Source organism: Podarcis bocagei (assembly GCF_964188305.1).
Source record: "Podarcis bocagei genome assembly, chromosome: 5".
NCBI lineage: Eukaryota > Metazoa > Chordata > Lepidosauria > Squamata > Lacertidae > Podarcis > Podarcis bocagei.
Window position 1 is genome coordinate 58,108,013 of NC_138129.1, and position 26,884 is coordinate 58,134,896.

At 40.1% G+C, this 26,884-nt stretch overlaps 1 protein-coding gene across 1 annotated transcript in view; it reads right to left on the reverse strand.

Annotated features, from left to right (window-relative positions):
• FAF1 (Fas associated factor 1) overlaps positions 1-26,884 on the reverse strand; it is a 175,557-nt gene that overhangs the window by 122,949 nt on the left and 25,724 nt on the right. The window contains exons 3-7 of the mRNA XM_081193170.1: positions 20,100-20,146; positions 17,042-17,250; positions 12,588-12,679; positions 12,226-12,317; positions 4,815-4,920 (exon numbers count right to left, since the gene is read on the reverse strand). Of these exons, the coding sequence (XP_081049296.1) occupies positions 4,815-4,920; positions 12,226-12,317; positions 12,588-12,679; positions 17,042-17,250; positions 20,100-20,146 (546 nt within the window). The remainder of the gene's footprint in view (positions 1-4,814; positions 4,921-12,225; positions 12,318-12,587; positions 12,680-17,041; positions 17,251-20,099; positions 20,147-26,884) is intronic.

Below are 26,884 nucleotides of genomic sequence, written 5' to 3' on the forward strand. Positions count from 1 at the left end.
GTTTCATGGACACCAGACTTTCAGATTATCTGGCTAAACTGCAGCTTACATTATTAATTCTTAAAAGCTGAAAATCACAAGCTGAAACACTTTTAAAATGAATTAAACTGATTTCTATATGCTTGTTTCCCTTACTATTGTTTCCCTTAATATTCAGAGGCTAAAATAACTTAAAAGAAAAAGATGCTCCAGTCTGACATAAATCAGAACTTCTGTTTTGACATGTTTTTAAGTATTGCTGCTTTGAGTTTTAATCCTGTTCCAGAAAGTCAATGTGATATATTCATATAAAACAATTAATTTAGTTTTAGAGAAATCCCATTATGATACCCAGTATGCATATTTGTAATTTAAAAAACAAACCACCAACACCAAGGAAGCAGGTTCACTGTATGGAGCTTCTGAAGACAAAATACACTGAACATCACAACTTTGTTTCATGAAACTTTACTCTGATAGGAAATGGTGATTTTTGATAACTCCCATGTGTTCAGATCGCAATGATTCAACGTATAGTCCTCTACTCTACACAGTTGTACAGTGGTGCCCCGCAAGACGAATGCCTTGCAAGACGAAAAACTCGCTAGACGAAAGGGTTTTCCGTTTTTGCGCTGCTTCGCTAGACGAATTTCCCTATGGGCTTGCTTCGCAAGATGAAAACGTCTTGCGCTTTTTTTTTAAAGCCGCTTGAAGAGGCGCAGTTGCGACGGACCGTGCTTCGCAAGATGAAAAACATTGCAAGACGAAAAGACTCGCGGAACGAATTCTTTTCGTCTTGCGAGGCACCACTGTACCAATATATCATTCTATGGTGCTAATTCCTGTGCCCCATTCTATCTTCTGCCATATAGCAAGAGATAAGCATAGGACCAGGTGCCAGACATACAGCAGTGATTCAAGTGTTACCTTGTGCTTTGTTACAAGGGATGGAGAGAGCAGCTGCCTATGGGCTACTGCAACACTAACATGTTTATATGCCGAAACTTAAATCATGTATCTATCCTGTTGCAAGTGTTAAGGATTTAAAAAAACACACACTTATGAAATGGAAAAATAGAACTCATATATTACAAATAGATACGTGTTTCATCATCCTCACATAGTTTCACCCTAAATCAATCAATCAATCAACCAATCTGAAACTTATGACAAAGACTATTTTTCCAAATAGGCCAACGTGGAATCATTGCTTCCAAATTTTGACTCCTACTCTCTCGCCCACTTCATTTTCCACAGCTCTGTGGCAGAGCGTCTCCTCTGCATGCAGAAGATCCCAGGTCCAATCCCTGACATTTCCAAGAAGGGCTGGGAAAGGCCCCCACCTGAACCCCTGGACAGCAGCTGCCAGTTAGTGTAGACAATACTGACTTGGCTGGACCAATGGTCTGACACGATGTAAGACAGTTCCCTACGGTCCCAGTTTTAGAGATCCTGCATTAACTGATGTTTCATTTGAGCACCATGAACTGCTAATTACCGTATTTTTTGCTCTATAAAACGCACCAGACCACAAGAAGCACCTAGTTTTTGGAGGAGGAAAACAAGAAAACAAATATTCTGAATCTCAGAAGCCAGAACAGCAAGAGGGATCGCTGCGCAGGGAAAGCAGCAATCCCTCTTGCTGTTCTGGCTTCTGGGATAGCTGCACAGCCTGCATTTGCTCCATAAGACGCACACACATTTCCCCTTACTTTTTAGGAGGGAAAAAGTGAGTCTTATAGAGCAAAAAAATATGGTAAATCTTTTATCAAAGGAGGGAGATATAAAACAATTTAACACACACTACATCTTGCCATTCTGAAATTTACTGGGAGAAGACTACCCAAATAAAACATGTGTTTTTGTCAACCCCATCTATATTCTAAGACTGTGTCTATGCAGCAGGAGTGCACAGTTAAAAGACCTCCAGACTTTAATTTTCAGCTAGGCTGGTCTCGTACCTAAATTCAGGACCAGCATAGGCTCTGCAGTCTACCACTGCATAAAGATACCATAGTGTCACCTTGCATCACACTCATTCTTAAAAACAGACTCTTTCTCTTGAACCATAGTGCCAAACTGGGAGCAGAAGGAACTCTCATGCAAATGTTTCTTCATTTTTTTTTAGCCACTCTCTTACCAGGATTTCAATTTCAATTCATTTGTTTCTTTGTCACTCTTCAATGTACATTCCAAAAGGAAATCAAAGTGCCTGAAACTAGGGGAGGAATATAAATTCATGTCTTCCAATCTAACAGATTTATCATTAGCTCACTACAGAAATATTCATGACCCTACTTAGTATGGAAAAATAAATTTAAAAAGTATTGCTTGCCAGTCATTCAGGCATTAAAATACTCCTAAATATTCCAAGTAACTGAGTCTGGAGAGACAGTTGCATCCAATAGTTGTCTTGAGGCCTGAAACATTCCTAGAATGTTAAGTATTTCCTTTAATAATTGATGTAGACATTTTGAATTTTCTGCATAGGATATCAGGTGTGAGTAGATTGCATTAACACTGCTTAAACATTTCAACTTGTCAGTATGGCCAACTCGATTTCTGAAATATTTGCAGTATTTTCCCATCGAAACAGTAATAAAGGTAAAATAAATATATGCCACTGCTTTATAATCACTGAACATTAATGAATATTTTATGTCTTTTTAAATCTCCCTGTTTAATTTTAAAGGGTGAAATTAAGTCTCCTTCACGCAATATGCCAATTATCTGAAAATCAAACAATAACTCAGCCATTATACTCCTTTTTGTTAATATACGGGAAGCTAATTTGAAAACACGGGATAGCATTTTCAGAGAATAATTGAATAGTCCTTCCTGCCCTCTGGTGGCCAACAACTGCAACTTGCACTTGTTCAATTACTGCCGTATAACAAAGTATATGTAAACTTGTGATATTTTTTAAAAACCCACATTTGAATGGAAACAGAGGAAATGACAAATTTACCAGTAACAACTTCAGATAATAATGTTTTAAATAATTAACACTTCCTTTCACAGAAGGCAACTGATTCTGTTTAACTGCTAATGCGCAAAATGTTAATTCAAATTTTTGAGCTGAAATGCAAAATAGAAGTCTACAGTTTAGATCTCTTTTACACACAACCAAGATGTTCATTAAAAAGAAAAGAAAAACAGAAAAACAGCCCACTTCATTCCACAAGGCAAATTGCTTTTTGAGATTCTTTTGGCATGCAGCACTGGGATGGGGCATTTTCCAAAAAGGGGCAAATGCCTCTGAGCATCATACTGCTATTTTCTGCAGTACATCAATTAATTCCTAACCTTTACTTGGCTTCTTATGGGCAAAACCTCTATCTGTATGAATGCTGTTTTATTCAATGAGGCACTCCCCAACTAATGTGAAAACCCTCAATTGGTTAAATAAAATGTGATCAAGTCAGATCTAGAACCTGATTCTTAAATTCATGCACCCATCACACATTCTGCTGAAATTAATGTGATCTTAACAGACGGTAGATTTGGGGATTTCATCTTAAAGACCCCACATTTTAATCCTTGTTAGCACTGAACAATTTCATTTGGCATGTAGGAATGTCAGACAATGCTACAATTGTCAGAGTAGGACAACAACAGATCTACTCTGATTGTTTTGTTAATTCACTGGAATCCCAAATTTAGTTTATTTGTAAGGCCACTGTTCATCACAAGCAGTTGCTATAATGTACTCAATGCAATGTAATAGGATGCAAGCATTCGGACCTATTACATGATATCGTAGGGTCTTTCAAGGCCAATAAAAACCAATTCAATTATTCATTTGTAACTTGCTTGCTTCTCACTGAAGCTAAAAACAATATTAATTAATGCATTCTGCACTGACAAACACAGTTCCACATACAAGGCTTGATTGCCTACACTCTTAAAGTTGCTGAGAGTCAAAAAGTTGATGTTAAAACAGCAGAGATTTGCTTTTAGTATTACCAGCACTAGTGCTAAAATCAACTCAAAATAAGAAACCGTGGAAAAACTGCTAACATCCAAGCATCACGCATGGAGGTCTGTGCATACATAGAAGAGTCTTTAGAGTTGTCCCATTAATACCTTCAGAAAGGCATTGATGTATACAAAGTGATGTGTGTTTAAAGGTGTTTGGCTTAATATCACAAGAAAATATTCAAGAGAAACACTTGATTTTGAACTGGATAGAATAATGCATTGCAAATGGGTTGTGATAAGCACAAAGAACAGCGAAGCAAGTTATTTGATTTTAATATACAATGTTATGGAACAGACAGGGATTTCAACTTTTAAAATAGAGGGCAATGTCTATTTTCGGAAGCATATCTGCCTTTCAAGGATCAATCAGCAAGGGACTGTTCTTTGCAACATCACCCCTTGCTGGCTGCTTTACAGAATAACAGTGGTATCATTTTTAAAAAGACACCACTTCTCTGCCATTCCACTCACACCCGAGATGACACAACACAATGGCAGTGTGTTTGACACAAGGAATATACAGGAAAACACAGTAGTATATAATCAAGAAAGAAAGCAGGGGGAGCCTAACTAGACAACACTAGTTCATCTCTGGCAATGCATTTTGCTACTAAAATGCAACATGGAACAAATACACTACTGCTTTGGGCTAAAATTAATGCAAATTTTATATGTAGGTCACACCATCTGATGTACCTACAGTAATCTTTCATCATCCAGTTAATTAAAAGCTAAAAACTTAATAACGAAACACGAAAGGAAGTCTGCAGCCTGAATACATAAGCCCTCTTTAACAAAGCTGACATTAGTTATAATGAGCTACATTTATTCTTCAGCTGTGAGACAGAACTCACCTCCTGAATGGTACTGCTTCCTGAGAAGTTGAGGTTGTACTCCCGCTGGACTTCTCGATGGGTGACGATCAGCATGAAGTTTTGATTTAATGATTCCTGCAGGGCACTGAAAGGGTTGAAAGAAAAACAAGAAAATCAGGAGTGAGCATGTTCTAGCTTGCTTTACATTTAGCTGCGAAAACCCCAGGAGTACCCTAAACTCAGCAGAGACAAGCCCAGGCACAATGTTATCATCGCTTTCTTTTTTACTCCTAAAGGCAAGGAAGCATGCAGCAAATAACCAAGGGGGCTAACCTGTTAACTCCTTCTCTCCTAAGGTGGCTGAAGCGCCTAAGGCTACATTTTAACTCCTTAGAATTTTCACAACTCAACTGCTATTGCCACAGTGTTCAGCTATATTTAACCATATATATTTATTGAAACTGATATGTTAAAACTATATCCTCCAAAACGATGCCTAAATAAACTGATTACACATAATTTTTATTAAAGAAAATAAATATATGCATATATAAACACTTTATTTTATTTCTAATTTTAGCGCACTGCCTTTTTGGCAGTTTTGTCTAAGATGATGTACCGTCTTAATGTGTTCTGATGTTACCTTACAGCAAGTTGTAGCCGATGGCTGTGGGTGTGCAAACACACACACAGGGGGCATGCATGACCATATTTTTCAGCAGACTTGGCAGATGTTAACGATCACTGCTAAAGTAGACTTTTCATGACACTAGTTGGCAGTGTTTGAAACTCCCATTGTTCTAGGAGCATTTTGCGACAGAGAATTTCATTAGTGTGAGCAGTTTCTGAGCTCTGGGCGCAGTACTGCATTTAAGATTTCAGATTAAAACTGCAGAATTGAAGGAAAAGAGGGTCTTTTTCTGTGTCTCCACTTCTATCTACTCTCTGAAGTCTGGAGAAGAGACCCTCTTAAGAAGACTGGGGGGTGGGCAGGGGAAGGGTTAGACTATGTGAAAAATGAACTGCAGATCATTCATTTTCAGCTTTGTATTCTTCCTATAAAAAGCGCGCCTAGACATTCAGTTGTTGTGTAGATTTTTAAGGCGCCATTTAGCTCCTAGCTTTCATATCTCAGTTTCTAACACTACCAGTGGGAAATGTTACAAATACTTTTACTAGTAAATCTCAAGAAACACTGTCAAATGACCAAATCCCATTCCCATTTTCATAGATTACTAGTTACTGCAGATGTTTACCAAGGCAGGCTAATTGGCGAAATGAATTCTTTTCAGGCTTATAATTTTATCTCAACTACTGCATCTTCATTATCCATTTCTAAATGTACATGGTTCCAAATGTACATGGTCCATTTCCATTTACATGGTTAATCTGTACCAGAAGCTAGACCCAAAGGCAGAGTATGGACTATCAGTGCTTAATTTATATATTTAGAACATTTATAAACTGCTTCATCCAAAAGACAAACAACTACCTCTCCACATGGTGTAGAAAATAAAATTATAGATAAAACAACTAAGATCCATACATAAGACCACATCATTAAAAGCAAAGATAAAATCAATAAAACTTTTAAAACACATATAGGTAAGTAAATCATGTGTCTGGATAGGCTTGCTGAAACAGAAAAATTTTCAGCAGGTGTTTAATACAGGCATCCCCAAACTTGGCCCTCCAGATGTTTTGGTACTCCAGACGTTTTGGTACAGGGATGATGGGAATTGTAGTCCCAAAACATCTGGAGGGCCAAGTTTGGGGATGCCTGGTCTAATGCTTGCTTTGGCTCATTTTCTTTCCTTACAGGGCTAGACAGCATGTCCCCTTTTGGCAGGTATAAAGCACATGAGAATGGCAAAAAGTGTTTATTCATCAATGGACTGCAAGACTGCAGCATTCAGGATCGGGCCACACATGCTGGTGAGTGCATCATATTGTCTTGAACCACCTTGCACAGATTCAAACCAGCTTCAGGCCCCAGTTTATGAAGTTGACTTGTTTCCACTAACCATAGTTACAATTAACCACTGTTTGGGGTTTGGGACAACACACTAAACCGCAGTTACTCCAAAAAAAAACACCTAAAAGCTTCCGACCACCTCCTTGTGGCAGGTCTGGAGGTGGAGGAGACAACTGCAAGAGCCTGTAGGGAAACTGGCTCATTCTCTAACACTAAAGCATAGGATAGAAAAGTGTGGTATACAGTGGTTCCACCAGCAAAATGTATTTGAAGTTCACCATAATAAATCCTCTAACTTCACCAGGATTCTCTGCTGGTGTAAAGCAAGACAATAATTGGTCTTTCTTTAATTAATTAAATCAACATGTATTATGCTGGTTAGAGGACAAATTAGATTATACTGTAATTTGTCCAAGTGAGAACTCAGCATTAGAGGAAGTGCCTTGCCTAATGAATGCATAGTGAGCATCACTGATTTAACTCTAATAAAACTACCCATTAAAATACTTTCAGAGTGGCAAAAAAAAAGCAGCAACCACTTCTTGACCAGCTTGTACTATATATTTGTTATAAGTATTTTGAACAATACTAAGAATTATTATTATTCTGCATGATTATAGCAAGGAAGAAGCAAAAATGTACATCTTAGTAGAATGGGTTTATTGTACACAATTTTAAATTGGGAAGTACTTTCTGGGAAATTCCACTCATTTCTGTTATTTTGACACTTATTTTGATCATATCCAACACAAATGATGCACATGTAAAAGCAGGTTTCCATAAGGATCTCCTTTTTGAATAATAAGCTATACATGGCAAAGGGATAAATTACATGAACAGTTCTCAGCACTAAATCTTTACATCTTGGTTCCACATATACTGGAAAGATACATTGCTGCTTATATGATCACCTGTTAGGAAAGCAGAGAGCCAGTTTCTCTACTTAGATTATTCCATTTCAGGAATCCAGATCCCCTTTCTTTCCCCTACTTCTCTTTCCATTCCAATGCTGTCAAGCATCATTTTGATATCTAGACATTGCTCTAAGACACTGATGAACACCTCACTGATAGCTACACATATATCTGCATGGCTCTGTTACATATCTGGAGTTTGATACTTACATATGGTACACACATTTGTTGCCTTAGCCCAAACCTGCTGCAGCCCAAAGGACTCAAGATTACATTTTTAAAAGTAAGAATTCTACAAAATTTCGGAAATGCAGGATACAGCTGTAAACACCCCTTCATTCACATGCAACCACATTTTGAGAAGTACTCAAGTGTTCAGCTTCTCAGGCAACAAGGTATGACCCAATGGACACTGGAAAAACCAGGCACTTAAGGCCCAACTAGACATGGCAGTATTTGTACCAATGCAATTAATGTAAAATGGCAGATATGAGAAACAATCTTGGAAACCTGGACAATGGAGGAGAGGAGAGAGAGACAGACACAGACACAGAGAAATTGTCTCTCTGCCACAATCCTAACAAAAGGCTAAAACCAATGGAATACTTCATTTGAAGCATCAGAAAGGAAATTTTTGTTGGTACCAGACAGGGACAGAAACTCTTTTTAGCAAAGTGAGAAAGGCTGGGATACAATGTAGCCAACAAATGCACTGACTACCAATTATCTTCCAGAACCAATTCAAGGTGTGATTTTTATCTTTAAAGCCCTTCAGAGCTTGGGACTCCCACGTATCTAATAGGCTGGTATAAGGAGATGCAGTTTAACTGTTGCCTATGTTATCAGGCACACTTCCTGTATCATATGTCTGTACATGCAAAGTTGAGGTCATTGCACCAAGGAATGAGACCTTTACTGTAACTTATCTGAGGCTCCAGAATTATCTCCCCATGGGGGTTCTGAGCTGCTCTGGTCTTTTAACTTTTCAGAGAGGGCATAAAGCCTCCTTTTCCCTGAAGATGTATGGTATCTCTGTGGACAGAGTGGCTGTCTGTTGCTGATTCTGTAACAGTATTACAGATGTATCTTTTTCTGTACACCTCAAGCTCAGAGCAGCTCACTCCATCTCCATCTCCATAATGCCTCACACATTCCCTGACACACCAGTCACTACATACATTACTATGTAATTCAGATTGTGCTGTAAATCTCACGAAATTCAATGGAGCTTACGCTATACAGTAAGTGGGTGTAGGTTTGCAGCCCAAAAAAACAAGAGTATTTCACTTCAGCTGCTAATAAAAATAAGGAAAAAAGCAATAAGTCAGTTTAATTTTTCCATGGTTATCCTACAGCTAAAGCAGCTTACCTTTAGATGTAATATAACACCCATCATCCCTGGCTATGCGGGTTAAGGCTGATGGGATTTGGAGTCCAACAATAAATGGGAGGGCAGCAGGTAAGCCAACATTATAACTATATTTTGATTCAGGTGTGTTCTTTCATGGTTTTCACTGTACAAAAGGGAATTTTTCTGCATGATCATGATTATGAGGAAACTGGAATACATGCAGAAAATCTAAGTTGGCTTTTTATTAGTATTATTATTTTCAAGGGTTTCATATTTAGATATTGATGTTATAGTTCCAGATGTTCCTAATATACTTTGGAAAATTCTCACCTATTTCAGTGCTTGGGAATAGCATCTAATCTCAATTATTTTGGCTATTTAATAGATAAATCTGTCTCTGAAAATAAAACAATGTTTTCAGAATCAGCATGATTGGGGCAATGGCTTGCCACCTCCATTATTCTAGGTTCTGCTCCACAAAGGCTCTTCATGAATTTCAGCACAAAAAAATATTCATTATTCATATTGATTCGTTTTTCCCTTTAAACATCTAAATTTTAACAAAATATCATGACACATAATGATCAACATTTCTATTGCAAACATACTGATTTATACAAGCTCGTGTCAACAGACATCCAAATTTACTATAATTACAGTTTATTTACACTAAAACAAAATATGAGCTTGGTATGTAAATGTAATGTTTGTTGTAGCTAATGCAGCAGGAGATGGCAGATTAGTCTCAAACATCAATCAGTCAGAAAATCTGGCTAGTATGATAAATGAGAAGGGTTTCTGCTTGTTTACATTTTTAAACTTTGAGATTTATGAGACTGTCTCATAAAAAGCCTGAAATAAAAAAACTTTAAAGTGTACAGTCACTAAAACGTGTGCAGCTCAAGCTTATACATATCTACTCCGAAGTAAGTACCACTGATTTCAATGTCAAATTGCCATGATGACTTTCTCAGAATAACTTTCCCCAAGATTATGTAGCTTAGGGCTGCCATACATCCAGGATTTCCCAGATATATCCAGGATTCGTCCATCGGAAATAGTGTCTGGGTGGAATTTCCAAAAATCGGTAAAAATGTCAGGTGTATGGCAACCTATGTCAGAAGTGTTGATTTTTTGGGGTGAATTTCCTTAAAAATAACTCAAAAACTTCATTTTGGGGAGGTTTTGCAAAAAAAAAAGAAAGCTCAACAACTTTGCCAAAAATAGCTCAATAATTTTGTGTCCGGATTTTCACTTTTTGAAATATGGCAACTCTAGTAGTAGGTACTGACCATCCTCCTCAAAATTTAAGGTGGCAATTCATATCCCCAGCTAAGGGGGGATATCAGCTTGGGGGGAAATGTTGGAAGGTTTGAGCAAATGGAAAGGTTGTTCAGTGCCCAGCAAAAGACATAAAATTTAGCACCAGACAGTCCTGCACAACTGTGAAGTCCCCTCTCCAGTGACCACCTATCTAACTCTATAAACAGGGAGTGAGGGCTCAAAGGAGGACCTCTGAAGAGGTTCACAGCATTCAGCCAAGCTCATGAGGATGAAGGCGGTCCTTATCTATCCAACTTCCAAGGCACTTAAGGCTTTTAAAAAAGGTAAGCACAAGCACTGTGAACAGTGCCTGAAAACAGATCAGTAGCCAGCATAGCAGCTAACGAATGACAGGATTGTGTTCCCTTCCAGCGATCCCACTTAGCAGTCTAGCAGCTCTCTTTTGAAGTAACTGGAATTTCCAAAGGGGCTTAAAAGACAGCTCCACATACAACACCTTGGATAGCCAATGTTGTTAGAATACAATACTCATCAGCCCTGTCCACTGAACATGCTGTCTGGGGCCAAGGGGAGTTGGACCCCAACAACATATGGAGGACACCATGCTGTTCTCCAATCCCGATTGAATCCTAATTCTGTCTTCTTCAGCTATCCATTGTATGCAAAGATCTTTCACCTGTATATAGAAGGGAAAGGACTGACACCATTCCTAAGATGGTGGTCTATTTCTATTTAACTGCACTCTTGTGTGTGCAGACACTTGAACATTAGTAGCTGTGTTACAGGTCAGTACTTAAAAATAAATTCTCATACGTTGTGATCAGCGCTCACATTTTATTTTGTCGTTCCAACTGCTAATAACTGAAGTGTTCAATTGAAAATACAACTGGCTTGTAATCTACATGCTGTTCAGGTTATTCACACCCATAAGCACAGGAGCCTACTTCTAGGGGATGAGGTCCCTCCGCCTCCCCCCCCCATAAAATATTTAAGGGGGCTGCCCCCTCCCAAGTTTAGGGGCATTGCAATTCAATTGGTGTATGTGTGCCATGTCTTGGGTTCAGTTTTGCAGGGTGGGACTTACCTTCCCCCTCCAAATAATTCATTCAACTTTGCACCCTTGCCCATAAGTTATCTACCTTGGGAAAATGATAGATATGGCTTGAAGGAACCATAAAATAATCTTGGATGATCTCCCACTCTACATGATGATTCCTGTTCATATTATATCCATTCTACACATCAAGAACACCCACCCACCAATTTTAATTACCCGGATTAGAGTGTGTCAAGAACAAGAATTTAAAAATCTATTAACAATTATCTTTGAAGAAATTGGACAGAAAAAATATCTCCCTTCTAGTATTTATTACCTTAAAGGTAAAGGTAAAGGGACCCCTGACCGTTAGGTCCAGTCACAGACGACACTGGGGTTGCGGCGCTCATCTCACTTTATTGGCTGTGGAAGCCAGCGTACAACTTCCAGGTGATGTGGCCAGCATGCCTAAGCTGCTTCTGGCGAACCAGAGCAACACACGGAAATGCCGTTTACCTTCCCGCCAGAGCGGTACCTATTTATCTATTTGCGCTTTGACGTGCTTTCGAACTGCTGGGTTGGCAGGAGCAGGGACCGAGCAAAGGGAGCTCACCCCATCGCAGGGATTCGAACTGCCGACCTTCTGATTGGCAAGCCCTAGGCTCTGTGGTTTAGACCACAGCGCCACCTGCATCCCATTCATTTGTTACCTTACCTTTACATAAATGTTTACTATGGGGAGAAGTGAGCACAAAGTCCAGTATTAATATTATTTTAAAACAAAAGGCAACGGAAGTCTAATTCTGATTTGGCAACATTGTTAATGCAAACCCCTCACATGCTGTGCTATTTTACTATGCTCAAACGTATTTTAAAAAATTGTATCTTACCCAGGCATACTTGATGAGGAAGGTGGTGGCAAATCAGGCGTTAGGACATAGAGGCTGTTGTTTTTTGGCAAGTGTAGAGTTTTTAGAACAGTCTATAGGGAAAAAATGTTGGAAATTAGAAACATTTTGCATCAGGTACGTTCACCTCAAAGCAAGGGCCATTTTGGTTTATCTATAAATGAATCATTAGCGTTCATGTCTGTGTATTTCTAAAAAAAACCAAGTGTACCCCCAGGAGCTCAAGGCGGTGTACACGATTCTCCCAATTCCTATTTTTTCTTCACAGCAACTATATGAAGCAGGTTAACCTGAGTGTAGCAGAAAGCCCAGCATTTGATTCTGGGACAAATATAGGAACTTACACTGTCATCTACGTCTCCAGTTTTCCAGCCTTTTAGCAACATTTTTGATGAAGGAATCTGAAGCTCATTTTCTAAAATGTGTTTGATCTCTCCTGCAAAACAAAAGTATTGTCCATATTTATGTTTTTTCGGCATTCATCTTTAGTAAACATTGGCAAAAAGACAAGTTACTAGGCCTGAGAAGCCCAAACATTCCATACTGTTACTGTAGTTTCAACATTACCGAAGAATTTAATAAGACACAAATCTAGAGATAACATTCTCTCTCTTTCTCTCAGAGTATATAATAGCATAAAACAAACAACAGAATGTTAAAATACTATTTAGGATAAATTCTAAATCATCAAAGCAATAATAACTATCAAAACATTAAAATATGCCAAAAACAAATACTATCATTTTATGTCACAAATATTTATTGGCTTTAAAATTATTTGTTTTTCCAATGTCAGAAAAGATAGATACAGTGACCCCAAATGGTATACAATGAACGACAACGAAGTGCATAATTTTTGTTGTACAGGATATATAGTTCACATGCAACCCTTCAACTCCTATTGATTTTTAATATGTCAGTCAGTACTTTTGCTTGTAAGTACTGCTTAAGTATATGTTTAAAGTTCACAAAGATTAAGATCAAAATACTATCACTCATTTACCATCTTACAAAACAGACGTGAGGAACCTGAGGTTCAGGGGCCAAATACAACCCTTCTATCTGGCCCTCAGACCTCTCCCTAGACCATGCACCGCCTTCCTGGGCCAAACACCTCTTCCTGACACCATACCAGACACTGGCCACTCTCCATGCCATCCTCAAGATCTTTTGCCTGGCTGGAATCTGCCCCTTGCTGGTCTGGATAGGAGAGTGAGGAGCTGGAGAGATGTATGTATAAGTGCAGAGAAACCTTTGGTTTTTGCAAGGTTGGAACATAGCAACACAGCTCCTCCCACCACTGGCAAGTGGTCCCCAGGAGGAAATGTGGTTCTCATGAAGAAAAGGTTCCCCATCCCTATTATAGGGGAAATAATAGGCTGTTTTACAAGGGACTGAACTAAAGGTCTATTTAGCCAAGTTCTGTCCACACAGACAGGCAACAACAAGGTGCCTGTTAATGGCTTTTCCCAGGTCACCTGCTTCAAACCTTTACAACTCAGGTGCCAGGACTGAACTCTACAGCTATGAAAAAGTCTTTCTCTACATCACTAACCATTGGCCCCTTCCAATGTCACTGCAGAAACAGTTTCCCATTGCCTATTATTGCCATCAGTGGGGCCAAAATCTTTCTGCAATTGAGAAATCTTATCTATCTCTGTGAACAGCACTGCGGATTTCAAATGTACAGATGTTTGGAAGATACCAAGATAGAAAAACAACCATCTCCTTAACAGTCTTTGTATTATTTTTCCGATTCCGATTTGTGGTTCCCCCATGCCCTCCTTGAAAACGCCCTACAAGCAAGCAATTGCCTCACCATACAGAATTACATTAAGCATTGTCCAAAAGAGCGGTCATTTCACAATAATATGTGGAAAAATTATTAGTCTCGTGGCATTAGGTAGATGTCATACAAGTCAGACTGTAATGAAAATTACATCTTTATTCATTGGTGGTGTAGCATAACTCCATCTAGCGGACATTTTGTGCAACAGCTGCTAAACATGGGCGAACAATTTTAAATACTAGTTCAAAATACTACAAGTGTGACATGTACATAGTTGTAAACATGTGCATCATCAAGCCACACTCATTGGGGACCTGAGTGGCCTGCTGGAGGGTGCACTTGATGGCAAATCTAGGTTTGAGTGCACGTAATGGGAAAATGGGCCTTGAGCACAACGCAGATGGGAGGGGTCCAGAACACTGTTTGTGTTATAATAACAAAGATTAGCTAAAAAGGGGATTCTACAGTGGCATTTAAGAGGTGCAAATGAAGTGTCTGGTTTTTTCACATATCTCATAAGTATGTTCATGTAATATTGCAATGAAGCAAGAGGAAGACTGATCGTTCTTTAATCCAAAAGCCAAAGGAAAGGTTTCCTATTGTCTATTCAATGTGTTCTCCATATCGGAAGCACCTTCAAGGTTCTTCCCCCCCCCCCTCCAGGTTACAGGTATTGTTATTTTGCATTTTTTTTAAAAGAAAGGAGAATGTAACCATGGTGACTTTACACTGCAGGAGGAAGGGAAATAAATTATCCAGATAAAGTAAAAGGTAAATTTGTGTGTTTGTGATTCAGTAACACTACCCACATCCTCCTGTGAAGTTCAGCTACTGAACCAAATATCACCATCTGGAATAATATTCTAATGATACACTGGATTAATATACTATCTTAATTACTAGTTGGGCAATATACCAAAACAAAGCAGTGGCCTGGTTTGGATAGTATCCACCTTTACTTTCTCCCTATCTATAACCGGTGGAGGGAGGGAGGCAGGCAGGCAGGCAAGATTATGCCTTGTCTGATCTGCCCACTGAGCATACCTCCTCCACTTATGGCACTCCTCGGCAACCCCCACAATAACTGTAATGTTTAAAATAAGATGCACATGAATAAAAGCCAGCACACACAGGCTGAAATCACCAAGTCATCCTCCCCACCAAATCAATCAATGTAATGTACAATTTGGGTCTCTTAGCAGCCCTGAAAAAGCCTCTCCTGACGATCAGAAGATTCCACTCAGGGGGAGAACTGTGGTATGGGGGCCAAAGATCCTAAAGGGATCCCCAAAAACCAAGTACAGAAGGTGAATTCATGTGATTTTCAGTGATTCCCCATTCCCTCTCCATCACAGGCTAGGCTAGACCACCCTAACCCACTGAGTAGAAACCCCAACCTTTAGAAAAGCCTTTTCGGGGGCTCAATGGCGAGAAGAGGGATGTAAAGTCACCTTCCACCCACCCTTCCTGTGAGTGTTTCTCTGGATCCAACCCTTTGTTTTAAGATGTGTTGCCGCAACCACCCTATGTGAAGAGCCTCTTAAGGCAGATCTTGCCGCCTCCCCTCTTTTTCAGATTAAAGCCTTGTATTGAAGACCCTTACAAAAATTCAAAAGCCTGCTGCCTCATTAATCAGGGGCACCTTTTTAACCTTATCAAAGTGTTAGGACTGACTAAATGTTGTTGCTCTAGGCACCATCCTAATGAGAGTTGTGCATATTGAATATTGTTCTCTCATCTGCAAAAAGAAATTGAAGGATAGTGAGCCAGCAGAAATTATGAAATCATGTCCCCCACAAAAAAAAGTTCAAACAACTAAATGAGGTGGAGAATTGAGCATAATAAGGGGGGTGGGACTGGGAGGGGGAAATAGAGACTGACCAAACAAGTACATGCTCAGCCAATAATTAGAACATGCCACTAGATGTCACTCTTCGATCATATATTACAATTAAAGTTTTAAGATGCTTCACCTTAGCTGATGTGGAGCAAATACTAGAAGCAATACACAGATGGTTTTGAAATACACTAAGCACCAAAAGGAAATCATGTTCTGGCCTCTGCTACAGGTCAGGGGACCAAGGGCCACTGGTAGGCTCCACCCCCTGCATCCCAGAAAGAGAAGGCCAAGAAGACAAACCTGGCCTTGGCCAGTGGAGAAGCTGCTCCAATGCTGTCTTTCCTCTCCTAACCCATTCCTTTTTCCATTGTATTGCATCTGTAGGCAGAGACTAATTTGTCTTTTAATACATGTACAGAAATTAGAAAATTATAGGTGTATTGATGCATTGAATAATAACAATCCAAATATGTTATCATAATCTGAATACATTTTTTAAAAGGAAATGTTTGCATGCCACCTCAGTGATCAGAGGTCATTGAACGATGTTCTTAACAAACAAAACATGAAAACAATTGTATTCTCCTCTAAAATTATTTGGCCAAAGGGGTTATACAGACTATGGATGTCTCTAGTTATATTCTCAAGTCACAGAAATATTATTTAGTAAATCCCATATGTTTCCAGTTTATATAAAGTGACTTAAGAAGAGAGTAAATTCACTGAGAGTCAAACTGGTACTGCTTAGTTATCTTTGAGGCTTGTAGGAGTACCAAAGAGATAATGATAAATTTTAAGAAAGAAAGAAAAGAGTCCCTTATTTTGCAAAAAAAGAAAGGCTCCAATGATGCTGCTCCAAGAAAGGAAGAATTTTAGAAACTTCTTTCGAGTCTTAGACGCTACTCTGCCTGGAGATTATCACATTTCTGGGCCCCCATCACTGTTGTGCAGCAAGAAAATTTATGTCCTGTTTGTCATGTTGATTTGTTCACTCAAAGAACTGGCCCCCATTCCCCCTACTCAAACAGGTAGAGCATCACTGGCTTTAAAAGTGGTGCTTTCAAACATCCTCTCTCCCCACAAGCCTCTCAAAGAAATGAACTTGCACTGTAGTTTAGGCACACATCCATTTTAATTTTGTCAGTCCCTTCTTGCAACAGCTTTCTTACCAACAGTTGAACTGTCTTCAAGTACTACATCCACATTTCGGTCTCTGTACTCAACCCTGAAGTCAAGCATTCGTGGTTGTCTTTCCACTATCTGTCTGGATGGCACTACATGGCGAAACGCAGAAGATGAAGAAGGTGTTGACGATGAGGAGGAAGGATGGCTAGCGGGACCATAGGCTGGCCCTTGTGAAGTCTCTCCACTATATTCACTGGGGAGGGAAACACACATACGTAGGCTTTTAAGAAAACACAGGCAGTTAATTTGTTAGAACAACTTTTTTGGGTTCTCTGAACATATCTTGGGGTTGAAACCAGGAATGGCGCAGAAGCTAGAGTTCAAGTAGCAGGCATGTTGCTCTTGTTCAAGACTGATTCTAGGAGTTATTAGCCACAAACCGGCATGCTTGAAATGAATTCCTCCAGCATCCTGAAATAGTTCATCAAGTTGTCAGGATTTGGACTACCTTTTCTACTCTGGATGCCTTTAGATGTAATACATTTTTTAAGGTACCATTCCAGCTATAAAAGGGATGAAAAACCACCTTTACAACCAGCACTCACTTGGTTGGCCCTACTTTTTACAGTCATCTTTAAAATATTAAAGCTAAATGCTTATGAAATACTATATTTGCCAGACTTCTTCACTACAATTGGTGACTGAGCAATTCCTCCTGCCCAAGACTTCCCATGAGTGATTCAGCAAACTCACTCTAAAGATAAAGGGTGAAACCTACTACAAAAACTAACACATGTAAAGATAAGGCAGGATTTCTGGCTTATTGTGGTTTGACATGGATAAGCAGCATATGGGTGCAACACTCCCACTTTGCTATTCTCTTGTGTGTCAGTAACATATGCAAATGAACCTGATTTCCCATTATGTCTGAGCCAGATATCATGGTTGGTTACTCCCTAATAAGCCACAATCACTACCCAATCTTAAACAATGGTTTGTCAATAGCTAATAGATCATGGTTTGTTAGGCAGCGAAAAACTATGCTCTCTAGTTCAGACATGATGAGAAGCCAAGGCTTCCTGTTTTTTTCACCCCACTCATGCCAGGGTAAGAATGAAAAAGCAGCATGTGGGCACCATGCACCAGCGCGACCATTCATGTTAAGCCATAAGTCAGAAACCCTGGCTTACTGATACATGCAAACACAGACAATGGTTCTTTTGATGTGCTATCCCAGACCTTGCAGCTTCACCTGGGCATGACTTGCAGGGTTTTACTACTACACATTTAAAATATTCTGCATCTCCTCATAGATTAATTACAAATGCAGTTGAAGGATACTAGGTACTGTGCATTAATAAAAATGCATAGGTCTCTTTTAGCAGGTTTAACATCTAGAGTGAACTCTGTATAATCACTGACAGTATCTTATGCTAAAGAATATCAGGAGACTGCAGCCAATACGGAACACGACAACCCATTTTGCAAGGGTCACCAGAAGCATATTAGACCAGTGCTCTGAGGACTGCATTGGCTTCCTGTCCCGTCCCCCGTCCCCCCAAAGCACAAATCAGTTCTGGAAAGCCCTAGATGACTTAGGCTGCCATATATTTGCTATGTCCTATTATGATCCCTATGTGTTTGAAAGCAGTCTTTGATTCAACTCTTGCTGAAAAGAAGACAATAGTATGGGCATATACATTTCTCCCCAGCTTTGGAACCCCCTTCCCTTGAAAGCATGTATAAATATATAAAAACAACTACTGAACAGATCGATATAAAGTGATTTTATTTAGACAAGCATCTAATCAGGGATGGGCAGGGGGTTATATTAGTAGCTCTGCCAAAATACAGTGTTCTGTTACCTTTTCCTTCTATTCTTAGTTATAAAAAATACTGTGAGCATTGCCACAGAAGTGGGAGAGTGTTTTAAGTAGGCAACATTTCAGTGGAAATTCTAAGTAGTTAGTTATGATCAAGCCATGATGTCTAAATTAAGAAGCTTTATATTTATAAGCCGGCAGCTAAAAATTTGTCCCTTCTCATGTCTCTTCCTTTTTTTAAAAAAAGAAGGGAAGTTCATGCTGACCTTTTGTATACGGTTTCAAATGTCCCAAGGCTTCAGTGCAAAATAAAACGTTAAAAAACTCAGATGTTGCCAGCTTGAACTGTGCTGTGAGTGGTTGCTTACACATCTGCACTGCTTCAGCCTTAGAACATTTATCATCTCAACCATCCGGTAGGGTAATTCCTATCGTTCTGCATCCCAAATTGTATGTGTGTCGCGCAGGGTGGGTGGGTCAACAAACAAATAGAGCACTATGATTCTCTCTTATACAGAGGCCTCTTTTCCTTCTCGCTCATCAGGGAGAACAAAGAGCAATTCTCAACTCTGAAGCCATGGGCCGTTTCAAAGCTAAGATGAACAATGGATGTGCTGTGTTTAGGTGTATACATTTCCATGCAAAACTGTATTGGCCCCAATTCAGAGATTTTGTGTGTGCTGAAGTGGGCTGCAGGAGCATTACTACATACGAAGATCTTCTCTGCTAAACAGATGGCCAGGGCTGTGAGGTTTCAGAGCTAAGTAGGAAAGGAGAAGGGATTAGCCCCACTATCCTCCCCAAACCATACTGACCTATCTGTTTGGCAGGGTGCCGATATAGAAGCACAATGCAAGTAGCCCCATGTCTGGAAGAAGGGGATTGGTTTCCCTCCGTACAGCACCTTTTTACACACACAGTACCTAAAAGATTATTCAAATTCAGCTTTTCCCCTGGTTTACAGATTGCCCCTGCTGGATCAGAGCAAAAAAAAATTCATAAGCTGAGCAATAAAAAGTTGCAGATTTTAAAGTTTTAGCAGTGCTCACAGGCTTACAACATAAAAAGACAGGACACAAAAATAAAAGGTATTGGTAAGCAGGAGGAAAAAAGAAAAAATGGTCCACTATTTATTAAGCTCTTCCAACCTAGAAATTTTAACATTTGAAAGCTACAGCAAGATACAGGAACAACTGGTGCCAATAGCAGCTCACTAACAATAGAAATGATTTGTTCCATATGCTTAGAAGGACTAATAGTGAGAAAGTTTGCCACCTACCTTTGTAAAATCCCATTTTCCTGTGGTATAACACCATTTATAGCTGCCTGCAGAAAAAGAAAAGCATGAAGCATTTAGTATATCCACAAAATTAAATGAGAAAGCTTGTTTAAATAAAACTTAAATGTTCCAGCATTTGCTAACTGATCAATCTGCATCTTGAAGTGCAGAGGGAGGATGTGTGGGTCCTACCAAAAGTATCATGGCAGGCTATGCTATCTATTTTAATATAACTAACAAGCAACCTTACATTGTTCCAGTAAATCACCATTATTATTTAGAACATCTCAATGTTCTTCAGAGGATTATAAGAATTCACCATATATCTGTTATTCAATCTAAATAAGTGGATACCAAGCAAACAATGCTGGAGCAGAGTTGCTAACATTTACAGCAAATTATTGTAACTTATAGACATATGGCAGCATTCACACAATGGTACTGCCTCAGTAATTTGACCTTGTGTGTGTGTGTGTGTGGAATATTGAGCCTAAGGTGGATCACAGCAGAGACATCACAATTTTCTTTGCTTGAGTTTCTTTTTAAAATGAAAGGGAGAGATCAAGAGAAAAGGACAGAGGCAGAGAAAGGTAACCAACAGCATCAGCAGGTGAGGGAGGTAAATTAGGCAAAACTACAAGTGGCCAAAGTACAGCAAGATTTTCCTCCATTTATCTTTCAGAGCCAGCAGGCAGTGATGGAGCCACAGCCAGCACTATGCAAGCACAGATGTCTGGAACCTGCACTATCCTCTTAGCAACTGCCTGCTTACCCAGTGCTGAATGGTACAGGTGGGAAGGCATCTCCTCACTGTATCACCATGGTTGCTCTTGGTTACACCCAGCAAACCACCTCCCTACTTCGTGCTACCAACCAAATGCAAAGGAAGATGGATTCTCGCCTTCAATGGTTGTGTAGAAGAGGATATTTTGATAGGTGTGGCATTTTCATGCATGCACAAGTTGCACCTGCAAAAGTTCCCTCAATTCTAGATAACTACTTAAAAAGTGCATCTAGCCATCCTAAAAGTTGTGGGGGTGCGGAACAGTCACAGACTGCAAAGAATTAAAATAACCCAATTTGCTTGTTTTCTACCTGAGCTAGTATGAGCTGGCTTCTTAGGTGGTTGCTCATCCAGCTACTGGTCTACCCTAGTTCTGCTTGGCTTCAAATAGATAGATAGACAGACAAAATGCATCTGAAAAAGTGCATCAAAATGCATCAACAAAATGCATCTGAAAAAGTGATGGCTTTATACTATTTTGTACACTAGGTCTTCAAGCTCCAGCACCAAAACTCCATGAGCCCTTTTGGGGAGACCATCCAACCCATACAACACACAGGATACTTCTCATCCTGCAGTGGCCCTTTCCTCCCTGTGTTGAATAGAGGCGAAGAAGCACACGGCTAGCATGGATAGAGAGGAACACAGTCCAGGTCAAAACGAAGCCCAATTAAAATCTCCCGTGTTATGTGGTCTCTGTTCCTCGAAGGATACTCACGCTCCAATCTCTAATGCTGAAACTCAAAATAATAAATAATAACAGTCCTTATGAGCGTTCAAAGCATGCAATTTACTTCATCTAAGTAATCCTGAAATAAAACTGCAGGAAGTAATTTTCCAGCTGTGCTCTAGGTTCAGTCCTTTAGTAAGAGGCCCCCAGATAATTCTGTCCAAAGTCACCATCCCATCAGAGTAAAAGTAGAGTCAGGATAGTACACTGAAAATCAGTTTAACAGAGCACTTAAGAGTGCTCAGACTACAATTGGGAAGAACCAGCTACAAATCCCCACTTGCAGGGCAATCTTAACTATGTCTGGTCAGAAGTAAAGCCTACTGATATACAGTGGTACCTCTAGTTATGTACATAAATGGGGCTTACTCCTGGGAACCTGAGGTTAGGATAACAGCCTTAGCCATGAAGCTTACTCCCCAACTCTCTTCCTAACCAACTTCAAAGTATTGTTGTTTGGATCAAACGAAGGTGGACAGGCAGGGAATGGTGAGAACTATAGCCTAAAACATCTGGAGGGCACCAAGATGGGGAAGACTGACCAAGTGTGTTGATAAGTCTGCTGTGACAGACTATTAAGATTCTATTGGCAGGTACCATTATACTCCACCACAGATCTCTCATACATGAGGATAATAATACTGGACTACCTGGTAGGAATTTTGTAAGAATTACTCAAACGCTCAGAAAAAGCACCATATAGAATCTAAATGTAATAAAAATGTTATCTACTTTCCTTTATATGAACTGCACATGATAAAAATGCATCTTACATTCTTAATAGGACACATACATGTCATTTTCTTCTTATTTTTCCATTCACACCTTGTAAGTACAAGTAGAGAGATCTAACACACTCTCCCGGGCCAACTGACCTTTTCCTAAAATATAAATTTAGTTCTGAGTTTAAGCAGTTCTTGCTAGGTTTAATATTAACTTCCAAAGGCTGGGTTTAATATTTAACTGCCAACAAATATGGTTTGTTTTTTAAAGAGATGTTTATGCAAAGTGCATGGAATGGCACTAAAATAATCACATACTTACTGCAATAGGTGGGGCACTCCTAACAGTAGCAGCCCAGATTCATAACACTAAGGTTTATTAAGTTCAGCTGTAAAAACACAAGACTCTTTTTTTTGTGCTTAGCCACTGAAGGTACATAGATTGATTCTCCACAGAACATAAAAATCATTTCAAATGGCTCCACGGGAAATTAAAATATTGGCTACTAACTCCTGTCATCTTTAGTCAGAGTTACCAGTGATACCTTCCAGTTCAGGAGAAACCCTAGTGGGCAAGGCTTTCAGATAACTAGTGGTAGCTAGGCTGTATCATATGCTTCCATGCTTCCTTATTCCCTACTCTCTCTGCCTAATAAATCACTATCTCTATTTTTGTTTGTGGAGGATGCAAGTTGCTTGAGTACATTCATCAGAATTTAGCTTCCTCAGAACATCCTATCAACTATTAAACCAGTTGAGGACAGGTCTAATGCAGAAATGAATGACTAAAGCATACAGAAAGCAGGGCAGAGCCTTCTGCAATGTGCCAAATTGCTGGGGTGGGGCAGTTCAAGCAGTGGTCTTTGGCTTGGTAATTGAGCCATGACAAGTACAGTCGTACCTTGGATCTTGAACGCCTTGGCTCCAGAACAAATCGGCTCCTGAACGATCAAAACCTGGATGTGAGTGTTCCGGTTTTCAAATGTTCTTTTGGAAGCCGAACGTCTGACGGGGCTTCCGATCAGAAGCCGCACTTTGGTTTTTGAATGTTTTGGAAGTTGAACAGACTTCCGGAATGGGTTCCATTCGACTTCCAAGGTATGACTGTATTTTCATCTATGAAATGTTATAGGAGGATACGTTGTAGAGTCCTTCCTGTTCATCAGTTGCAAGGCAAACAAATGTTCCAATATTGGTATTTGACTAAAAAAAAATTTACTATCTGGGCAGCTGGTTTCTAGTCAACTTTTTTTAATATAAAAACCTTGTAATTAACCTTAGGAAATGATGTCCACTTGTGCTTCCCAGACAAATGGGTAAAAGCAAATCATCATCCCCGGCAGCCCAGAGCAGCCAAAACAGTAGAGTATCTATTACTGTTAGCTTTACTCAGACTTCAAGGCTTAAAACATCAAAGTGTTCCAACTGCTAATGCAAAGTCACATACTCTTTTTTTTACCATGAAAATGACAACATTTGTTCCATTCAGACCAAAGCAAAGCAATGGCTGCACTGTTTTGAAATGCAGCAGCCTGTGCCACATATTTCAGAATCCTCTTCTATGTAAAAGGCCAATGTTCTTGAGAAATTAAAAAAATATATATTTAATGCTTCCAGAACAAACATACATCACAATACAGTGGGTATTATTATCCAGTATTGGAGTTACAGATTTCTCCTTCATCTGCAGCCTTCATGCACTCCCAAATCTGCCCTGACGTTTCCCCAACACTCCAGAGCAGGCCTGGGGGGCATGTGGGAGGCTGTAGTAGAGAGAAGGGAAAGTCTCACGACACAAATGGAAGCAGATTCCACACCACTGGATACTCCCCAGTATGTTCCAAGATCCTTTTGCAAAATCTACCGTATTTTTCGCTCTATAAGACGTACTCCCCCCCAAAAAAAAATGAAGGGGAAGTGTGTGTGCGTCCTATGGAGCGAATGCAGGCTTTCGCTGAAGCCTGGAGAGCGAGAGGTTCGGTGCGCAGCGACCCCTCTCAATCTCCAGGCTTCAGGAAGCTATCCACAAGCCTTGGGAGCCCGGAGGGAACTCCTGCCGGGCTCCGCAGGCTTGCGGATAGCTGCCTGCAGCCCGAAGCTGTTCTAGCTTTGGGATGTCTGCACAAAGTCTCCGCAGGGCGGCGGGGTGAAGGCACCCCGCCGCCCTGCAGAGGCTTGAAAGGCTGTCCCCGAAGCCAAAACAGCGAGACGGGGCACTGCGCAGCCCTCCGTCTCGCTGTTCTAGCTTCAGGATGGCTGCGCAAAGCCTCCGCAGGGCGGTGGGGTGAAGACGGTGGGGTGAAAACATACCATTTGTGACCTCTGTAAGTGCCATGTCACACCAGTTACTCCCTCCGATTTTTACTCCAGAAGAAACTTGAGACTTACAGCCTAATTCTCACTGGGTTTACTTGTTATGAGCCCCACAGCACTGTCAGGCTTGGGCTTGGACTGGCAGCCCCAGAAAGAGAAGGAGAAAGAAACAGAGGTGAGATATTAACTGTGTGGCCCTGGGTTGGAGTATGGGGGGATCCCACACCCTTAATGTCAGTCACCTTGGAAAAGGAAGCAGTGAAGATGGTTCTGACCTCTGAGGCTCTATAGAGCGGAGAGCCTCAATGGAGGCTGGGGAGGACTTTAATCAGTCAATGGAGATGAACAGGTGGTGTCTGAACAGGAAAGTGCAGCTTTGTCACCTAGAACCAGGAACTGCCTTCACAGGTGAGAGGAGACCCACTCACCCCCAACAGAATGTTCGCTTGCAAGCTTGACATTCCCACAGTGTGAGAGAGTCTTGCAGGTGAGCAGACCATGCCTCATGGTTAAAGGTTTGGAGGGAGGGGTGGGAAAACCTGTTGGGACATCTTTGTTGCTTCCATCCAGTTCTGAACTTCTTGCCCTACTCTTGAATCATGACTCCTGAGCACTGTGTCTGCTGCTGACCCTGTACTTGCCTGAATAAAAATCTCTTTCTTAAAAATAACAGCCTCTGCCTGTGTGTTTTGGGTGGGAGCCTGAACATTACTTGGAACTGTCCCACTGATTTCAATAGGACTTCATTTGAAGTAAATAGGCCTGTGATTGCAGCCTCAGCCTTACACCCAGATGCCAAGTGCTGTTGCAAAATCCATATAATGTTACAGGTCTGATGTGCAATAAACCCACACTGCATCACTCCTATCCCAAGAACTAACAGTGCAATCCTATATGTGTCCTCTGAAAAGTAAAACTTATTGACTAGAAGGTTAATGAACTGCCACATAATTTTATCATTGAAAAGTACCATGTTTCTGTTGCTATAAGCTAAAACCTTTGAGAAAAGAAGCTATGAGCTTGCAGGCAGCAATAATAATTTAGAATTCAAGCAAAGTTTTCATATATCCAGTTCACACGCTATGCTAAAGCTCATTCTTTGTTTACTGCTCATGGTTTCTGTGGTATGAGTCAAACCACAAACCCAGGTTCAGGTACAACATTAAGCCAAACCATGACTTAGCCATGGGTACAACAACAGCAGCTGGATCGGGGGAGGAGTGTTGTGGCTGTGATCTTTGTTCCAGGGACCTGTACAATTGGTTGTTTGTGCTAAGCCATGGTTTGGCTTAGTGTTACATGCCAACTGGACCATTGTGCATGAGGGAAAACCACATTCCAAAAAGCTACTTATGGCTATGAATTCTTTTTTTAAATCAGCCAAGCAACCCACCATAATTATTTTGTTTCTGATTTGAGGTTTTGAACACTAAAGGTTTTAGCAATATTTAATATTAAAATTGGACTTTATATTTGTATATACTAAAGTATCAAAAGTTTCATAATCAAGATTTAAGCTTAGTACACCAAAAATATGAATTTGTGATGAGAAATGCTAAACGAGAAGGGGGAGGGATATTGGTTAGAGACTGCCAAGTATTTCTGTACTCTCAGGTGCTGCCTTTTGTGTGGACTGTGAATACAAAGAACTCTCTATTACAAGAAATAGAGTAGCTTCTTCATAAAAAGAAATTGACATTTATTAGCCTCGCTGCTCACTTGATGACTCTGCATTTCTGGTTGGCAGCTGTGCAAGGATAATAGAAGTCGAAAGAGCTCATTACTGCAGTAATGAAATTTCAACTACTATTTAGATAAGGTTGCACATGCTGCTTACATTACTTTCATAACGTTGACACCAAGCCTAACCAAACTCCTACCTCTGTTCTAATACTGTATATTGTAGGCCACATACTAACAGAATATGTGATTTAATGGCAAGAAAGAAGTTAGGTGGCAAAAATAAATGCTGCCGGCACCCTGATTGCATTATATTTTCCTAAGCACACCTTGGGGGGGAAATTAAATAAAGCTGGAGATTCAAACATAACAACAACAAAATTAGAAAGGCATATTGATACTTTAAGTCAGATCCAACAAGCAATACTAGGCACCTAGCATAGTGCACTTGTGAACGCTACTGATTTAGCAGTCCAATGTCTCCAGATTCTGACTGCAGGAAATAACCACACAATGCATTTCATAGTAATTCACTGATAAACACTTCACTTTGAGG